This window comes from Haliotis cracherodii, unplaced genomic scaffold (genome assembly GCF_022045235.1).
Source record: "Haliotis cracherodii isolate W230 unplaced genomic scaffold, xgHalCrac1.p SCAF_5, whole genome shotgun sequence".
Taxonomy (NCBI): Eukaryota; Metazoa; Mollusca; class Gastropoda; order Lepetellida; family Haliotidae; genus Haliotis; species Haliotis cracherodii.
The window spans coordinates 33,991,171-34,012,640 of record NW_027266308.1 but is presented as its reverse complement, the minus strand read 5'-3'; the positions used below and the strand labels follow the sequence as shown (position 1 = coordinate 34,012,640).

Genomic DNA, 21,470 nt, shown 5'->3' with positions numbered 1-21,470 from the left:
GTACCAGACCATCTTGTGAACCTACCCATTGAAATCACCAGAAATGGACAAAACTGGCTATAGGGCAGTCATCAAGTACCGGCAACTGAAAGGGCTAACTCCAAAACAGATACATGCTGACATGGTCTCCACTTCAGGGGATGATGCCCCTTCCTTTTCCACTGTAAAGAAGTGTGCTTTTGAATTCAAGCGTGGCAGAGAGAGCCTTGACTATGACCCACATCCAGGAAGGTTTTCAACAGCAACCATTCCGGAAAACATTACCTGGGTGCATGACATGGTGATGGCTGATCGACGATTGACCACTCGACATATTGCCAGTGTTGTGGGCATCTCTCATGAGGGGGTTGAGCACATTATCACCGACGAGTTGGGATGGGTGCCAAAGCTCTTGACAGCGGATCAGAAAAGTGTCAGATTCCTGACGTCCCGTGACAATTCATGCTGTTTTGAAGCAGTTCCCGATGATTTTTTGGCCCGATTTGTAACCATGGATGAGACCTGGATTCATCACTTTCAACCAGAAACCAAAATTCAGTCTCAAGAATGGAAGCATCCGGAATCACCAGCCCCCCCAAAAGCCAAGTCGGTTCCTTCTGCTGGAAAGGTGATGGCTTAAGTCTTTTGGGATTACAAGGGTATTCTGCTGATTGACTGTCTTGAAAAAAGGCCAGACTATCAATGGAAGATGTTATGCTGACCTACTGAGACAGTTGCGTGAAGCTATCAAAGCTACGCGACGGGGAATGCTCACTAAAGGAGTCCTGTTCCACCAAGACAATGCTCCTCTTCACAAATCGGTGGTTGCCATGTCAGCAATCCATGATTGTGGCTTCGAACTCATTGACCATCCCCATTATTCATCCGATTTGGCCGTCAGACCTCCACCTGTTTCCCAAAATGAAAAAGGAACTAGCCGGTCGCCAATGATGACGTCATTTCCACTGTGAATGACTTTTTTAGGGTAGCTGAAGAAAATTTCTTCTTGACCGGCATCCAGGCCTTGCAGCATGGCTGGCAAAAGTATGTAAACCTGGAAGGGGACTATGTGGAGAAATAAATGAAAACCATCTTCTTGGTACGGGTCTTTCACAGTTACGCTTAGAACTTTTCAGCCAGCCCTTGTATGTATTCCACATCACTGTTTATTGAACAGCACTTGTAACAAGTATATAAACAATGTCATTCAAACACTAATTACATCCTGTGAATTGTCACTGCTGGGATCAAGACAAGCGTTCTACTCACTTATGTCATCACTGATCACACCTGCAAGACAAGCGTTCTACTCACTTATATCATCACTGATCACACCTGCAAGTCCAGACAGACGCCACCCAACAAGGTGTCTTTGCTCTTTGTGACTGCATCAAAGGCCGACACGAGCCAGCTCGCACATATTGTTTTAGCTCAAGTACTCGACTCAGCACTAATAAGCGGTGCTATTTGGTGTGTGATTGGATTAATGTAAGGTTGGATTAAGGTGAGGATTCTCCTGTAAACCTGACAGAGGACATTTTGTTTAGATATAAATCCACTGATGCTTGAGAGGAGGGGGTGTCGCATTCATATTGAGTCGCATATTTGGCTTGGGGCCAGCGGTCACACTCTTTTGGAGACGCATTAATTTCACGTTTTACAGTATATCTGTCCTTGATCCCTCTCTGTCCTTCTCATTGAACAGGGAGATAGATACATTTGCGTTTGCTATTATGAATTGATGCCCTTGTTTTTGTGTTTATTTTTCATTTTACAGATTTCTATCTAGGACGTTACAACATTATATTATTTGGAATTGCTTCTTATAGCATTTGTGAAACATTCTCATGTGGTGGAGAGAAAAACATTTTCCCTGCAAAAATGTCTTCTTTTTACATATCCTATTGTTTCAGCACCGTAGGGGCACTTACCCTGGGGCTGGTGCACAGTTTAACCTTTTACAGGCTATGGGTGCCGGTGCAAGATCTAGTGTTCATAAAAATCAACTCCATCCTTGGATGGGGGCCATGGCAGTATCAACCTTCACCCTTTTTTAAAAATCAGGGCTAAAGGTGTTCTTTCAAACAGTCACACCTTCTATCCCAGTACCTGATGTGCCTCCCAGTTCCCCTTTTGGGCCTGTCTCAGAGGACGAATCTCATGAGAAAGAGAATGCTTTATACAGCTAAATCAAACCTTGCAACTTTTGTGACTTTGATTAGTTTGTCACCTCTCACAGTTTCTATACCAATGATGTCTGCACAACATTCCAGAGGCAACATCAGGCACTCAGGACACGGTCCCCTGCCATTTACATTCAGAGAAAAGAGACAAAAAAAATGTTTCAACAACGAGGCAAAGACATTTAATCATTAGTAACTTGTTGCCAGTACTGGACAATTGGGATCTGCCATCACCGATTGTCACAGAAATATTGTCTCCTGTCTGTGGCAGATTAAAGACTGGAATATCGGCTCAGCAGAAATTAGCATCTTCCATCAACAACAGTAGTCTAGAGGTTCCGTATGATCATCTCATGCCAGAAAGCACTGAGTAGATTTGACTTGGAGCCGACTCTATCTTATTGCAACTTATGCAGATTTCTTTAAGTTGATGATATAAACTTCTTCATTCAATGCAGTAGTCAAAGTACGAGGGGAGAGCACATCAAGAGACTAGTGTGGCCTGGCCATAGCTGTTTTTTTTTTAGAAACACTTCAAAAGGGAGATAAAAAATAATGTCTCTCCAACCAAAATACCTATTACTGGAATACCATTCATATTTCGTGCATGTGAAACTGGTGATAGAGAGAAGTTGGGACCTGGCCCCATTTTTGCTAGTTCAGCTCATAAGAGACCTGTTTGACACCGCAAGGACCTCCTAAGGGTTCACGTGGTCAGAGGACTAAGATACAATAATCAAATTCTGCAGGTTTTCAGTCAGGTCATGTTGGTCCACACCTGGCATTGTCTTCTGGGATTGTTGAAGTCTGTACATACAACATTGAGAAGATGGGGTGAACATGCTCCAGTCACATGTTTGGCAGAACATTCCATGTCTACAGGTTGGTCTGTACATACAACATCGAGAAGATGGGGTGAACATGCTCCAGTCACACGTTTGGCAGAACACTCCATGTCTACAGGTTGATAGACACTTGAGGCCAGAGCTCACCACATCCCTGGCATTACTAATGTTATCGCCGACATCCTGTCAAGGTGACACAAGTCCATTCCAACAGAATGGCAACTTCATCCAAGACTGCTTTGGCTGATGTGTCAACAACTGGACATCTTTGATCTGGGAGCTACAAGGTACAACAACCAGCTTTCCGTGTTTGTGTCTCCAATCTGGCCCTGAGTCATGTTTTGCACACCATGTTTGGGGAAAAATCTTCACATCAACATCTTTCCACTGCAGCACTACAACCTTGTGTACTGCTAAATTTGAGGAAGCGTCTCTTTGGCCCAGGACACTTTGCTTCCTGGAATAAAAAGATGACTGGAAAGATGGTACCATAGGAATCTGAGCTGCAGCATCGTCCAAGTCCTAACAGCTCCAAGGTTCAGCACACTGCCGGAGATAACAGCCATGCTGTGGAGGTTCAGACTTGATAGAAGAAGCGCTCCAGAACTCTGGCCTGAGGCCTAGAAGTGGTCCTACATCTTCTAGTAAGAACTGATAGGGCAGAAAGTTTAGCCTTTAACCTAATACCAAGTATTCTCAGTGTACAAGCTGGACATAATGATGTGTGTGTCAGCTGTTTCATTTTGCTCCCCCAATATTGATGACAGCAGTAATTCCGTGAAACTTTGATAAATGGAACCAGGACTATGAGAAAAACAGTCAAGTGTCAAGGTCTACCAGGAGGCAGTGGAAGTGGCTGTTCTTTCCATTGGTGACTTGGAGCCAAGCTGAGGCAACAATCCACCAAACATACCAACATGCAGGATTGGATCCTACTCATGCATGTAATCCACACAGCCCTGGCATTCACGATCAGGGGTCCACTGTCAAAGTGGGAGATGTCATCATGTTTTTGGCAAACAGAAAGCAACTTCGCCAGCTATTATCTGAAGGATAACTTGGAGGAGGATGTACCAGTTTGGACCACTTGGATTACAGCAGTAGTTGACTGTTATGCATTGTGTATCGAAATGTGCTCAATCTCAGACTACATGTCATTGGGTAAGTAGGGATGTCTGAAAAAACACTTATGACAGATTATCAAGTTCTGGTCTATATGAACTGCTACTTGAGACTGCCACCACAACACTCGTTAATGTGTTGGCATGCAAGTATTCAAAGAGTCATTGGAAGTTACCACTGAGGGTTTACCAGATATATCCCTTGTGTCTCATACTCATAGTGTCACTTAATTATTCTTAGGTATTGATGGAGGTGTTGCTATTCGCTACTACTTCAATTTCCGATCCTCCAGGCGTCACGTTTCAAGAGGTGCAGAGGTACTCAAATCTTAGACTGCATGTCTTTGGGCAGGTTAATATGTCTCAACCAAAATCTGGTCGTATTTCCAGGCTCTTGTTCCTATACTATGTACTATATACTGCCTTGTGTCTCAATGTGTCACAATAAATATTCTGAGGGATTTTTAGGTACTTGTTGCTATTCGCAACAACTTGAAGTTATGCGGGCAGGGTTTTGAATCCCAGATTATATACTCCGATAATGGGGATTTCTTTTCAGAACTACAATCTGCAACGTGGATTGCTTTGAGAACTTCCTGAAATGCCATGATGTAACTGAAATACTGTTAAAGCAGTGTTAAGTTCAACTCACCCTGTGAGGATTCTGGGTTAGAATTGGTCCCCAGCAACCTATGATTGTCATAAGAGGCAACCAAGTGGATGGAGTTGTGAGACTCTGTTACATGGTTGACAGCGTGTCCTTTTGTCCTGGCGATGTGGATTGTTGCTCACAATATTGATCACTGGAGTGTCTCAATTATTTACAGGCAACCATCATAAAGCTTGAATGATGTGTAGCTTTAAACAACAAACAAACCCACTTAAACATCAATCCAACAGAATATGGTATGAATAAAATTAGTGTCTTTAAAAAAAGCCAAATTTATCACAGAATGAGTGAATGATAAAGAAAATGCTTTGATGTGGCAGAGTATGGAGCACATAATAGATTGATAAGACATTGATCTTACCACGCTGACACTTACAGAAAACAGCAAGCTATTTAAAGCTAAGTGAAAAGACAGAAACTGTGTCAGCAAAATCGTGTGTGTTGTTTTGGACACATAATGTTGTAATAAGACAACATTCTAGTATATTGAATAATTGATATACTCCTGCTGAATTGTTGCTTGCAATCAAAGATATATTATGCTGGAGTTTATTGAGAAATGTCACAGACTGGTGCGACTTACCTATTGATTTTTGAGACATATAAAACTGCAGGGGCAATAGAGCGCAGAAGATTGATAAATGTTTAATGTGGTCAGCTCAGTTTATACTTTGTTGTCATGCTTGTACATATCGTGAGATAATGTGAGGAATTTGTAAACGAATTTCCTCATATTTTCATAAGCTTTTCCTTCGTTTTTAATCATGTTATGTGATGTTGCTAGTCGCATTGCTCAAAGCAGCATTAAGCCAAACTCACTAATAATATTAATGTGTTAATTTCAGGTTGCATTGTCAGAGTGAAACTGCCCATTTGATCTTACTGTTAATTGTAATAAATAATTGATTTCCACAAATACACAAAATGGCAAGTCATTTTCAGCATTGTCAAAACAAGAAAGGAGAACTGTGAAATGTATGTGATGAAAGAACTTCTTAAATGCAGTGTGGAATTTGCTAGGAAACTGTTTGATGTTTAATGAGATCATACACACATGCCATTATTATTGATAATATCATCCACGAGTGAGGAACATATTTCTATTAGGACTAAGGCTAGGTTGTAAAAGCGATTAAAAAAATAAACAATTCAAGTATGATATGAATTCTGATCTTTTTGTTTAACCCAAATCAACATGTTAAAAGGTTTTACAATTTGCTTGCACCCATTTAGAATTATGACTGAGGTGTCTTTATTTGAATATTGTATCATATGAGCCCACCTAATATACAGCTATTTAGGATAACCTTTTATTTAATTTATCTTCGTTTGTCTTGGGTCAAAGTCAATGCTCTATGTTGGCTAATTTCAACATGAAAACTTGCTGACACACGAGATACCACAGATCATTTTTTATGCAGCAAGTGAAATCATCATACAAGTTGCATGGCCATTACAAAGTTTGTGGCATTAGGTTGATGATGCAGTGTTTGCCCTCTGGGTGGTTCAAAGCTAGTTATTATCTCATTCAGTCCTACTTGGAGCATATGGAATCTTCTCTTGCTGAATTGCTGATCAATGATTTAACACATACCTTTGATGTGGAGACTTGATACATTTATTTATAGTCCCTAACACTCCCTACTTATGGTAGGAGTCACTTCCTGATCAATCCTTACCTCCAGCTTACTTTCTGAACTGCCTACATGAATCTCGGATGCATTTAGTTTACAGAGAACTGCTTCTAGAATTCAGACAAGGAGTTAACTTGAATTTTTTTGGCTAAGTTGATGATTTCAGTGTTTCAAAAATTGAGTACGGTTCATGGGGATATTTGTTCCCATGTTAATCATATTTGAATATATAGACCCAATAACAAATAAACAAATTTAACATCAGGATTTTGACTGTCAATGTTTCATACTTTATTGTAGTTTTGATACCCGTGTTAATTCTGGGTGAGAAAGAAGTGAGATTTTCCTACCTAATGCATGTGCAAGAGCTGACAGTGAAGAGAAGGGGTTCTCCTGTTATGACTACTGTTTCAATACACATACATAGTTCTTTGACTGCTGACTACTAGTACTACCTATCACAACTATATACTGTCAAGTCCCCTTAATCCGACATGGTTGGTTGCATATGATTATGTTGGATTAACGAGTATGTTGGATAAACGAAATTAAGTAGTATCAACGTTCGTGATAGAAAATTAGACGAACAATAATGATATAAACATGTTGTGATAAAAAAATGAAAAATGAAATGTTCATATTGTTGTGTTACATTGTTTGCAGATTGTGTTTTCTAATCATGCAACCTCTAAAGCTTGACTACAAAACTATTGTTATGGGCTGTTTGACTGATTCAAAATACTTTGAATAGCATAGTCTAGAATGGAAGTCACAAGTTTGAAACTAGTGCTGCAAAGCTCAAGAAAGCTGCTTAGTGGCTAATGTTGACTTCCTGATAATCATTTCATTGGTCGGTCAAAGTTCATGAAATGGGATATCGACAGTTGTGACAACTTGTATCTGATTATAATGAGATTGAGGTAATCTAATCATGTGATTAATCCTGCTTTGTTTATTCAACGCATTAATTGTTTATTATCTCTGCAGCCATTATAATATGCTTCTTGCTACTAGCCGACTCGTCTCACATCAAAACACAGGGCTGTGTGCATGCGGGCTGATGACCATGGAGTACGCTGATCACTGTGTTGGATTAATGAGACTGATTAATGAGTGATTTCAGTTATTCGTTGCAAATTAAGTGTGTTAGAGTCGGAGTACGAGACTGTCGGATTAACAGGTCTAAATAGCACTGATTTAATCGGTTCCTATCATTAGTGTTGGATTAACAAGTACCGGATTAATGAATGTTGGATTAACAAGACTTGACTGAAGATGTTTCTGGGAGTTCCAGTAGTCAAAACGGGAAAAAGACAACACAGATTCCTTGTAGTATTCATTTGATTTATTCATTTGTTTATTCATGACTTCACCAGTCTCAAGATACAAGTGTCATTCAGCAAAATGGGCAAGTAATGGATTGTTCTGGATGGATTTAAGAAAAGGGTAATAAACAATTTTGGGTGAGAAAAGAATCTTTTCTTTGTTGTGCAAACTCTTTGAACTTTACATAATAGAGCTGCACAGGCTTAGCAGTTATTGATCTTTATACATTTCTTCCACCTTTGAGGCCAGCCATCAGACAATTCAGTAAATTCACAATCATAAAGTAATTTTTTCACAAAACAAATCCATGGGAGTGTATCAGCAATATGAAGTGATTAACATGATTAAGAGTGAAAAAAACTGGAATAAAATGTTCGTTATTTTTGGATTTCCAATTTTATGCCAAAATATGATATTATGTTAATACGTTTGAATATACATGTAGTGGTTCTCTTCCAAATAGGGGGCGGTCGGGTAGCCTAGTGGTTAAAGCTTTCGCTTGTCACGCCGAAGACCCAGGTTCGATTCCCGACAGGGGTACAATGTGTGAAGCCCATTTCTGGTGTTGCATTTTCCTCTCACATTTTTATTGATATTGTGAAAACCTTAATTCTTCCTGGGTAAAATGAAGCGTATGAAAACAAATAACACATTGAAAATAATATCAAAGTAAACACAATTTATGGATAATAACTTCCATATTTACTGTAAAGGTGATGTTTATACTGAGCACGGGTATGGTGCTGACAAACCTAGAAACATAATCGGGGCAAACCGGGATTCGAACTGACAATCATAGGTTTCTGGCGTGCCAAAGGGACGCCTCTCTGGACACCTTGGACGATTGGGCCACCAGTGCCCCCAATGTTGTCAAGAATTAGCATGATGAGACATTGTTTATGAATACCTGGGCCGAGTACAGATGATGACTTGAGTCGTCAATTATTATGTAGGTAGGCTCCCTTAACCCCCTTCTTTTTTAGTAGTGATTATGGGAATAGTCATCATTGGACTGAACCAAAGAGGATTTCAGTTGAAAAGCTAAATATTTTATGGTGTGATGACAAGCCAAGATACAAGATTTTGGCTATTATGTAATAGAGGTAGTATTCTTTGAATTAAGAACAACAATAACTTTTGTTTGATTTTACCATACATGGACATACTGTTCAAGGAAGAAGTGCTCCAATTGACTTTTTCTTCCATTCTTAGAGTTTGATGTTTAACAATTTGGAGTTATGTGTAGGATTAATCAATCAATTCCATACCAGTAGTTTGCTGTGTAAATGCTTAAATCACAGATAATTGAAGCAAAATGAATGTATCAATATTGATTGAGAATGCTAACGTGCTTCAACTTGTCATTATCTGTGAGTTGTTGCCTGTGTGTGTAATGGGCACTGTGGCCTAGTGATCTAAGGTGCTGCAACCCGCTTCCCAATACATTCTGAAGTTGAATCTTTACATTGGGTTGGTTGTACAGAAAATATGTAATTGTGTTATTGTAACATTCATAGCCACCTACACACTTTATGGAAAGGGGTGCTGGGGGTCACTGAGTGGTTACAGCATTTGCTGAAAGAACTAGTTGAATTCCCCGTACAATATGTGAAGCCAATTTCTCGTGCCCCCCACCATGGTATTGCTGGGATATTTCCAAAAGCAGCGTAAAACTATACTCCTCTCTTTGATGGGATTTTCAAATAGGATATGTAATTCTTGCGAATATTAAACCTCTATTAGACTATATAACATCAGTGCCATTAATCTTGTATTTTGGCTGTCATCACACTATGAAATCTTTAGATTTTAAACATGGCCTCTTTACTGTGTGCTATCCATAACTATTTGAGTTGTCACTCCGGACTTGTTTACTCCTCTGGATTTTCTGTACCCAAAAAGACCACTACCGATATGCGAATGATAGGGGACAAACATTCAAGAAAGAGTGATTAGCAAGATAGAAGATTAAGACTGGACGATCAGCCTGACCATGGTTTCCCAGACTGTTCTGGTTGCTCCTGGAGGAACCTTCACGATTACTGGAGCATAGAGACCTGCTTCAACAACACAGATACATTCAAACTTGAAAGTTGTCGCTGGGAAAATGCAGGCCTGAGGCTTCTCTGAGTGTGCTTCAGACGAAGTTACTTGGTCTTGGAGACCATCCTCTTCCACCGTCTACGACAACAGATGGGACAATTTCTGCCAGTGGAACAGAAGAGGAGGATGTGGGACCTGTAACAATACACATGGTTGCAGACTTCTTTCCTCATCTTTGCAAGGGTTCCAAACAGCATCATTAAAGGGTATCATTTGGCCCTAACATCAGTTCTACAGCATGATTGTCTATCTATTTTCAAGATCATCCTGTATTCAAATGGCTCATGAGGATGTTAGAACCCCTCTCACATTTCGAAAGTGGAACCTCTCTTATTGTTTTGTCTGCTGTCCTGGAGGATTCCTTTTAACCCTTGAGATCAGCCAGTCTTCTATTGGTCGTCGCTACAGGAGCCACAGTATCAGAATTAAATGCACCTGACTTTTCTGAACTCACACATGCAGAGAACTGGAGCTTTATTACTATCAGAACCCTACCAGCCTGTGGACAACAGGGTTGTAGACATTACACGATTCCTGCCCTTTGCCAGGGATTGGTTGCAACTGATCAGCATGTTTGCACTGTCTGAGATCTCCTGTTATGCCTCAGAACAAAACAGAGACAGAGAATTCTTCTGTTTTTATCTTGCAAGCGTCAGACGAAGACATTACTAAGCACCTGTCTCAGGATGGCTGAAGATGACCATATCTGACAAGTAGTGGCACATACAATACTATGTGCCACTACTTGTCAGTTATGGTCATCTTCAGCCATCCTGAGACAGAATTGTCATAGGAGACACAGTCTGAAGGATAACATGAGCTGTGTAGGCAACTTATATATATTTTGATGTCACAAGTGGGGAATTGTACGCAAACATAATGGAAGTTTACCACATAATTGCAGAGGTACTTGGCATTATTCCGGGATTGTACCCTTAGAGGTGATTTCATGTTTAAATGCACCTAATACTGGTAAAGCATCTGGAATGATGGTTTGAAGCAATTAGGTAACCCAAAGTGCTGAATTTAGGGGAAGAGACCCAATTTGGATGGAAATCATTGGAAGAAAATTTCCTGTTAATTATCCAAGGTCTTGTTATATGTCATAACCCACAGATTACTCAGGTAAATTTAGGCACTGATGTAATAGAGGGTTTTTTTGCAATAATTATCAAACAATAGTTATTATTGTTAATAATTCAAAGAATACTGCCTCTATTACACCAGGAGAAATCCCACCCACCTCCCCAACAGTCTGCATCTAAGATGTAGGTATTGGAAAGAAGTGATGTATGCTGACTACATATGAACAGGATTCAGGTGGGAAGACGCTGTTAGAAAAGAGGACTTCTGTTGAAAATTTGAAGATTTTATTGTGTGATGACAGACAAAAGACAAGATTATTGGCACTGACGTTATAGAAATAGTATCATTTGAAGTAATACCAGTGTTAACTATTGTTAGATTTTGCTGTCTAGTAACGTGGCATCTATAATTAGAATAATTGATTAACAGCAATATTCTGTCTATATGGAGGCACCTTGTAAATGATCAATTTGAAACAGACAAATCAGTGAGCTAAACATACTAAGAGAGTGTCCTCTTACAAATCATTTTAGCCTGATAATTAATAATTTGGCAACGGCTGTAGTATATATATTGACCACAATATTTATGTTGCCATAATATCAGGGGTAAGTTTTATCATGGCTATTTGTGAAAATAACAAGTCACTTGATTTTTGTGTTGTTATGATTCTGTAGCAGTGTTTAGTATGTGATATTTATCACACAGAAACGAACAAGCACTGCTTTGTTTAAAATAGAATGGTATTACTCATGTATCCTGTGATTGACCTCTGGCTCAACATCTGTTGTCCTGGGAATTCTAGGTCTACAATGAAACCTACAGAACAGCTCTCAGACATTTGTGTTAAGCTGATCTGGCATCCAAATGAATGCATCAGACGATATTGATCTCATCACTAGATCCGGTTTCTGTCTGACAGCATATGTGCGAATTATAATATATCATGAATATACCAACTCAATCGTAGTGTCGCAGGTGTAGGCCAATGCAAAAAATCCCAACAAGTCCACTTTATGTGGTGCCCTGTACTTCTGTCACATAATGCGTACACCCATCCTGTTTTACGAAATGTCTATCCCAAGGCTGTCTTTATGTATATTTTGTAAATGTCCTTCAAACTGTGTCTTTCCTAATAGTCAAATACAAAGGAGGAGGTCCTTTTTGGCTTATTGAAAATGTCAAATGTTAAGATGGTGAAAACTTCGAAATATTGGTATGAAAATTATCATACATGTTTGAATGACTGACGACTTGCTGTTTATCTTCTTGCGCTTGTTTTCGATTTCTGAGAGGATCAAATACATCATGTATATGAATATGGCTAAAATGAAAGTATTAGCAAGTCTTTGACCCAAGATAAATTGTTTGCCATGTTTTTGTATTGGTTTTGTGTACTTCTCTCAGAGAAATTCACCCCGGGCCAAAGCTTGCTTGTGTTTGGATATTAGAAAAACGCTCAGAGAAAACCTCTGAAATCTGCCTTCTTTACACATATCAGCCTTACCTGTACAGTTAGTGTTATAAGTCCCAAATGTGCAATTGTTGAAATGAACAAAATCTAATGTCAATTCATACAAACGCATCTGATAACTTTCATTATGATGTGTAACACCTAAAGGGTATCTTCATTTCTTAAATAATACATATACCATCGGCCAAAAAAGACCCCTTTTCACACCTTGCCCTACCTGGAAATATGCTTGAAGAAATTGCAAATGATTTCCAGGAGGCAGAATTAAATCAGTGACAAGCAAAACAAATTATTTAAAAGACATTCAACTTTGTGTCTTACAGCATTCGACAAGCCGTAACATTGTAGTTGCCATGGTTTCAGGGGTGTGAAATTGAAACTATTATGAAGTAAACTGTCATTTATTCTTATATAGCTGCTGTGGCCTTCCTTACCTTAGGTAATATCTGGTACTGCTCTGTCTGTGCTCATCTACATATACGATATGTTTTTTCACAACCGGAACAAAAGGCAGAATTGTTTCGATCACATGCAGCCGGATACAATGAACGTAATTGTTTTACAAATACACACACGTGTACTTCGACTTGGAATTAAATCTCATCAGTTTATTTGTAACTTTATTTGCTTTAACACACTTTTGGGGGGAAATTCTTCATGCATTTTTTGGAGCCAGGTTTACCCCACGGTGCATCCGGAGTAGCGGTACTTCGAGGAGCGTGAAGTCGAGGGATCACTGTATTAGTAAACTATTAGTAAAACAAGTTTTTAAAAAGATAAAAATCTAAATACAGTGGCCTGTGTAACTCCGTGAAGAAACTGTATCTCAAATAATGTGTGCAGTACTTCAAAACAGTCTACTGCCTCAAAGTTGTGCTTTGGCTTCATTTTCAGCGGGATCTGGTGGTCAGACTCGCTGACTTGGTTGAAGCATGTCATCGATCCCAATTGCATGGATCGATGCTCATGATATCAATCACTGGATTGTCTGATCCAGACTCGATTATTTACAGACCGCCGTCATATAGCTGGAATATTGCTGAGTGCGGCGTAAAACTACATACCAACCAACCAAATCATTCTCATAAGAATTTCACTAAGCTGGGCTGATCAGCTCAGTTTGTTATTCACCAAGATAATTGTAAATTCTGAGACTATGATAGACGTGAAGCTTGTACATGCGACAAATGTTGAATTTCAAGTGTTAGACTGTGTTACATTTTTTACGGTCATGTTTTTGTTCTGCCAATACATACTTCATAATCATAGTGATTGCATGAAGGACCACCAGCCAAAGTAAAGCATCCTCATTTAATCAGTGTATCATAATTCGTGCCTGCCCCATTGCCTTTTCAAAGTGCTATTGTTTTCCCCAAATGTTTGAGAAATCATTCTTAATTATGATGATGTGTAGAAATGCTTTTAGCTTTGCAGTAAGTCAACATAACCCCAGCTAAAACTAGTGGCAATCATTTCAGAGTTGTCTCAGCACCGACCGGAGCTTGATCACCCATTTGTGGCACCCTGTGATCAGCCAGACCAGCAAAGATGGCGACAACCGACGATGATATGCGCCGTGAGTTGCAGGACATCCAGATGCAGGCCAACATGGCTACAGATGAGGTGAGACATTACTTCAGCATGAACAAAAGAATCATTGGGAACCCCTTCCAATGGAATGCAGTTCACAATTCTCATCCAGTTTGCCGAAAAATAATGTTCCTTTTTACTTTTACCCTGTAATGTGGTTTGTCATGAAGAATGAATTGTTGATATGTTTGGCTAGGGCAAACATGATAAATTATTTTTGGCTCCAATATAAAAGGAGCTCCTTTGCAGAATGCTGTTAGTAAACTCTAATCTCACTGGAACATGCTTTAACTTAAGTGCATTCTAATACAGATATGCCTCCTCTTTCAAGGTAAAAGGTAGAGTACCAGACAAGGAGTAATAGTTCCCGGATTGGTAATGCATTTGAGATCATTGGTTATAAACACCATTCACACCTGGTGCTTTTGGCAACTCCTTTTACAAAAAACAGAATGCATGATATTGATTCCTGAAGGTCATTGATTGTTTTCACACATCTCCTTCTGAATAAACCATGATATTGTTCATGGCACTTGCATATTCCATATGCCAGATATCAAGGAGGGGTGCATTATCTCGTACATTTCGAGTTGTGTCCCTTACCTGTGTCAGGATGTGGGAGTTCATGATTGTACTGAAAACAAATGAAATAAAAATAATAATGGGTCGAAAACCAAAATTCACCCCTGTTACGATCCTTGGTCGGTCATTTGTCTCATAACCACCTATCTACCTGTTTGTTTCATAAAAGTGCCGAGTTTTTCTGACCTACATTACTTTGGGCGTTTCTTCCACATGCAGCTGACACAACATTAACTTTACTAAAATGCCTTTGAAAGTGGCTCTAATTCCAACTGACTCCTATACTGTAATAATGAGTTGTTTCTAAACTGCAACATATTGGAGAGAATAAGGATACAATTATGTATATGTTCTTGTTTTCATAATGATAAATCCTGTAAAAAGCAGTTCTGCTGGTGATACTTGTATGGAGTCTTGATTCTTATCCATATTTGCTTAAGAAGAAAGCAATGTATTTTTGGTTTGTGAAGTGCATTGGTTAATAAAGAATTATTTAAGATCAGTTGATATTGAATTCTGAAATAGCACTAGATAAACCATTGGCTTTTCGCACATCAATACTTTATGACACATACACCATGATAGCTATGGCCTATGGCGCACCTGGCACAAACCCTTTGTTTCCATGCATGTAGTCCAGACTTCATCACCTGTGAGAACAGTATTGCATACATACACATATACAATGTATGCTTTGAAATCAGTTTGCAAGGGGGCGGTCGGATAGCCTTGTGGTTAAAGCGTTAACTTGTCACGCCGAAGACCCGGGTTCGATTCCCGACATGGGTACAATGTGTGAAGCCCATTTCTGGTGTCCCCGCCGTGATATTGCTGGAATATTGCCAAAAGTGGCGTAAAACAATACTCACTCACTCACTCAATTCGCAAGGATGGCCACAACACATCCATTTTTTTCTTTAGCAATTTTTTTTCCAGATGGTAGCAATCTTTTTTTGTTTTGTTTTTTGACAAAATTGTAATGTAGACATCGTCTTGTCTCAGACACTATTGAACAGAGCATTTCTAATGAAGAGGCAATAGGGGTTCACAGATTTGCTTCTTCTTCTTCTAAATATTTTTTTTCTCTTTAGCTGGTAGGGTGTTTTATCAGGAGGTAGTCTTGTAGCCTAATATGGTTGTAAGAAAATGAAGAAACAGTGCTTCCACCGAAAAGAGTATCAATCTGTATGTCAATCAATGAGGTCTGCTTGTACAGATTGGATTTTAGATCTGATCCATAGTGATCTATTATTAAGCTTAATAAGAAGAATGTTCTTTTCCAGCCAAACATAGCACCATTTGTAGACTTGGACCTATGCGATGATTTTGGTGGCAGCCAATTGCTTGAGCTTGATTATTATGGACAGTCTAAACACCTCTAGTAATGACTGCATCAATGTTTTAACCGCCTTAAGTTTGCCTTGATGACATAGTTCGGATTAGAAACTAATGCCCTGAAGAACTATGTTTGGGCAGTTCATATTGATACAGCTGGGGTTTTTCTGTCTTTAGCCTTGGCACCAGTTAGTATTGGTACCAAAAAAATGTGATGAAATCCTCCTGCAAGGTTTTTGGTTTTGCAAGTCTCTGCCACACCCCCGCCACCACCACCAACAACAACTTTTGGCAGCAAGCTTGAAATTGTAGAATTCCTATTGTTGGTAAGCATTGCAGTAGTAGAAACTAACTGTTTTAGTCTACTAGTCCTTATAATGATAACATACAGCAAACTCCTTTAAACCCCTTTAAAATGGCAAATTCTTCTAGTCCTTATCATACCTTAACTATTGGGCAGATTGGCAAGGACAATGGGACTAGTGCCATTTTCTAATTCTGCATTATTACAACTTACATATAATCAACTCAGTAATCATCTAAAAATAAATATAAAAAACAATTAATGAGAATTAAATCTTTCTTTTTAAGCCAAACAAGGCTACCCAGGTGCCTGGGATCATATTCTAAATAAACCTAATGATATATCTGTTCAAATCCAAGCCTGATCTGTGAATGGCAAATGAAGAGCAGGGAGTATTATTATGTAATCTTCTAGTTGCACTTAACAATGTTTGCTTTACAACTGATCAAAACAAACAAAATTATTTTTTAAAATTCTATTAATTTCCCTTTGGCTGTCCACTGGGTACACCTGGAGAATACTTGCAGAACGGATTGCAGATATTTTCCTTGCTAATCATACCTCCCAAAACAATGTTAATCTTAATAAGATTTTAGAATTCAAATACTTGTACACAAATTGATTTTATTCTTATTTCAAGCTACCCAAGATTGGTTGTCAACTTGATAAAAAATCAGTAAAACATGTTTTACAAAACATTTGACCTAAGCTCAAGCATCAGTGAAAGACTGATCTTCTTTTAATTTCCTTTCTGTCACTACAAAGACAAGTATATAAGTAAATGTAATGTTGTTATATGAAGACGTTCATAGAGAATGGCAAGACAAAGGTGATGAGCTCCAGAGTGTGTTAATGTCCTTAACATAGTGAACCACAACAGAAGTAAAGAGTGGCCTACTTCATCAGGATCCAAGACCTTAATAAGACAGATATCGTGGATATATTACCGATTCCCTACCTTCAGGCACTGACTGGTCCATTCAGGAGTAGAATTGTGGGATACTTAATCATGATTAATTCAACATCAGTGACAAAGTGCAGCATAATGCACTTACAAACAGAGGCACTCCAGATCCAAGGATTTCACCAATATCTATTGATCACAATATTACTGTTCCTCTTCAACAAATTACGTAAAATGTAGATACTGATTCTTAAAGTGATAAGACATTTATCACTATTATCTAGGCGCAGTTATGTTGAAGAATTTATAATGCAAAATATTTATTTAGAATCAAGTCTTTATAAAATCAGTTTGTAATAAGGAGTGTGAGTGAATATGGTTTTACGCCACTTTTAGTAATATTCCAGCAATATCAGGACTGGGGACACCAGAAATGGGCTTTGTACATTGTACACATGTCGGGAATCGAACCCAGGTCTGCGTTGTGACGAGCAAACGCTTTAACCACAAGGCTACCCGACCGCCCCTTGTAATACGGAAAATGATACTTCACAAAGGCTCTTATACAAGACTTGTGCTTGTCTTTTATTAGATGATAAACAATGCTAATTGAGTTTGGCTAATCCTCCAGTGCGTGTTAGGAGACAGTTTGTCGTCCAGGCCATCATGTTGATACCATAACAAGGTCTTTGTCTTGAGGTCATAGATATTTATTACCTTTATTTGTAGGGACATTTTTTAATGATGAGTGAGTTATACCAATCTTTGTTGTTTTTTTCTGTTTTCAACATGTCCAGAAATTATATAAGGCTTTACAAACAAAACAGTAGCTGCTAAATATTAACGACTGACCTAGTTTTTCTTTGCTGCATTTTGATACTCCTTAGTATTCAGGAACAAAAGGCAATCAACTTGATCATACTTGTGTATGTAACATCGGTGTTGGGACATGCAATTGAGTTTTTATGGGAGTCTCTTTATTGTGAGTCAATGTCTTTGATCTGCAGTGTACTATATATAGCCTGCACCTGTACAGGTCTAATTGAAGATGTGGTTAATAAATAGATGCCAAGTCCCGGTACCAATTGCATCTGCATCTGTATCAAAAATGATAAGTGGCCGCAGTTGACTATGGAATTGCTTTGAAATAAGATGAAGAAATTCCCCTGAGTGTTCTGCATGTGGCTATTTTGCTTCAGAAAAAAATTCAGCCAATCTTCTCCCACCAATAAAAGGGAATTTGTGGTGGAACTATTGATTGGGTAGCACCATGTGTAGAGTAGAAGGATGAGGGAGACATGTTAGGAAGTCATCACATTAAGCTCATATATAGAGATGCTAATTAGAAAATGATGAATAATTTATGTCGTCTTCCTTGCCTGCCCAACAGCAGCCTGTGATGTCACTGGGTTCATAACAGTCAAGCTTACTGTGCTGAGGTCATCTTACTGCCATTACAGACATTAATCCTATTTCTTACTGCATATTTAAAATGTTCCCTAAGTTTGCATTGCACTTTTTAGTTTTTTCAATATTTAGTTTTGTCAGGATCAGATTTTCAGAGTATCAGATTATTTGCAGTTTAGTGGAGTTTTTTTTTCAGATTTTTGTACCAATTCAATTCATGAACGAAAGTATGAGCACTGTTTTGAACCAAATCTAAGAAAAGAAACCTACTTTGGTGCTCATAACCCAACCAACCAAATTTGGTCTCTACTAGGATTAAGACCCACCTTAGTAATCCAGTGTGCTTAGTGTTAAAGCAGGGATAGTTCCAGGAATTTTGAAAGGGGGCTTGCTTTCCATCTTTGTGTTTTTGCAATGTATTAATATTGTGTGCTAAATTCATTGACAGATAAAAATCTTCAAAAGTTGGGATGGAGGTTTTGGAGCATTGAGCCTCCCCCTGATACCACCTGTAAGGGACAGTCAATATTTTAGCTATTGAACCGAAGTTGCTTTCCATATTTACCTTGGTTGAATGTCATAGTTAAATTAAATTATCAATGAACTTAACCTACAATGACAATTTCATTGATTTTATTACGTGTTGATTCCCAAGTTGAAACGTGAAGGTTGACCCTGAAATTGGTATGTACGGAACTAAATTGTGAAATCAGGAAATAACCACATAAGATCAATGAACAATCAACAAATTATATTGAAAGACACAGAATAAGGTTTACAATCATAAAAAGCAATACAATGGATCAAATATGTAGCAGCAACAATAGTTAACAGGCCCTATAACATAAGTCTGTACACTCACAAATGTCTAGAACTTGTCACAGTCAAATGTCTCAAATGAGGCACGTACTCCATTCTTGAATCCAGGACACAATGTTGGAAGCAGGCAGAAATGTCGGCAATTTCCAATAGGTATTACGTCTGCATTGGTCAAGTATATGAGACACATGTCAGGTCCTGAAGAAGGATTTCGCCTTTCGAATATCCAGCTTTCTAGAAACATCTCAAACCATGTAGTCGAACCCAATGTCTATAACTGTGAAGCTCACAGCAAAGCTTTCCACACCGGGAGGGTAACGTAGGTGTCAAGCGCTGGGATGAAGTTTGGACTACAAGCAACTAAGGGAGGTCACTGTGTTATTTTAGAAGCTCCCCTGAGCATGCTAGCAACAATCATCAGCAAAACAGATACTGTCACAATTCTGGATGTTTTTTTGGAAGAAGATGCTGCTTTCCTACAAACTCTAAATATACAGTCTAATGAAACCGTTAGCAATACAAGTTGCACGATTTGTCTTGTCGCCTAAGACGTCGCAATTTGCTGTGACGAGTTGTGTCCCTTGGACACGCAAGAAACCTATAATTCTTGCGAATACTCCACATAATGCAATATGACCAGAAGTGCCTTTAGAATCGGAATGACGTCATATTGAAGCAAAAATGGAAGTCACATCACAAAACCGAAAATGATGATAAGAGGGATGTTTACAAGATGGAGAGAAGTGGTTTACCTGCCTTTGCAAACTGAAGAGCTTGATGCTGATTGCCGGTTCTATTATCTTGACAACCAGTGTGTGTTGTTGACAGTGAAGAGGCCTTCTGTCGAAAATACTAAAGATTAGTTTTGTGTGATTGCAGCCAAAATACAGTATTTATGGCAATGATGTAATAGAGGTAGTATTCTTAGAATTATAAACAATAAGTTTGTTGTTCATTTGATTGTGGGTTCTAATCCCGGTTCTCCCCGATTATGTTTCTAGGCTTGTTAGCACCATACCCTTGTTCGCGGGTTTTACCAAAGTGGTTAACATCAGAGACCTGCACCACTTTGGGCTTTCTTCACACATTAAGCTGACAAGCTGTGATATGACTGAAATATTGTTCACTCACTCATTGTTAAAAATTCAGTTTCCCTCGCTTTTGAAACCTTCGATATACCGATAACAAATGGCTACCAAAATTTATGTGAATTTTTAAAAAACTCAAGTTTTACAATGAGACTATTGTACTGTTGTTTTGTCCATGACACGAAGATCTGCAATAGCTTATGTCACCAGAAGATATGCTAGCGCTCAACTGTATGATGTGTAACTTCAATGGAAAGGAATGCTATGTTTAATGTACCGGTATATCCATTCCGCAAGTTAACGATACATGGCATGTATGATCAATGTCAACGTGAAGTGCCAATGAGACAGATCTACTTCATGAAGTAGGAAATGGTATTGATCAACCTATATATTTGGTAAGGTGTCAAATCAATTTATGGCTTGATTGCCTTGTTGTAAGCTTGTCCAGACTCAGGATTGGGATAGATGGAGGATTGATCCATGTCGTCACAAAGGTATCTGAGTAACCAGTAAGGCTGAAACAACTAGTCGACCAGTCAATTATAAGAGACAAAACACATAGTGACATTGTGTCATGAGATGGTTTCAAATTTTTGTGCATTATTTCTTGTATAATATATATTGTATAAAATAGTTAGTTGGTGCGATCTGCCGATCACTTCACCCCTGATTTTGAAAAAATTAATGTAAACAATATTTATTGAAATCTTGAGTAAAATTAATATACAGTATTCGACCAATTAAGCGCCCAGGGTGCGCATTATACACGAATTGTTTTGAGTTTTGATGTTTTTTCCCCCATGGAAAGACATAATTGTGAGCACGTAACACCGGAAATACCACGTCAACAAATCCATACTGAAGTTTGCAAATTATTTATTTATGTAATTACACTGTCTGGCTATAAAAAGTGTTCTTTGTATATCTGAACTTTTGTTTGTAACTTATTTCATTTATTTTATTCAAAATTCCTTTTAAAATTGTTTTAATTAATCGTGTGTGAAGCGATCGGAAGAA

General features: G+C 38.6%; 1 protein-coding gene across 3 annotated transcripts in view; it reads left to right on the top strand.

Annotated features, from left to right (window-relative positions):
* Positions 1-21,470, top strand: part of LOC139442030 (synaptosomal-associated protein 25-like) — a 126,446-nt gene that overhangs the window by 4,126 nt on the left and 100,850 nt on the right. For all 3 annotated transcript variants that reach the window (XM_071222791.1, XM_071222793.1, XM_071222792.1), the window contains exon 2: positions 13,900-14,044. In XM_071222791.1, the coding sequence (XP_071078892.1) occupies positions 13,970-14,044 (75 nt within the window). In that variant the 5' untranslated portion in view covers positions 13,900-13,969. The remainder of the gene's footprint in view (positions 1-13,899; positions 14,045-21,470) is intronic.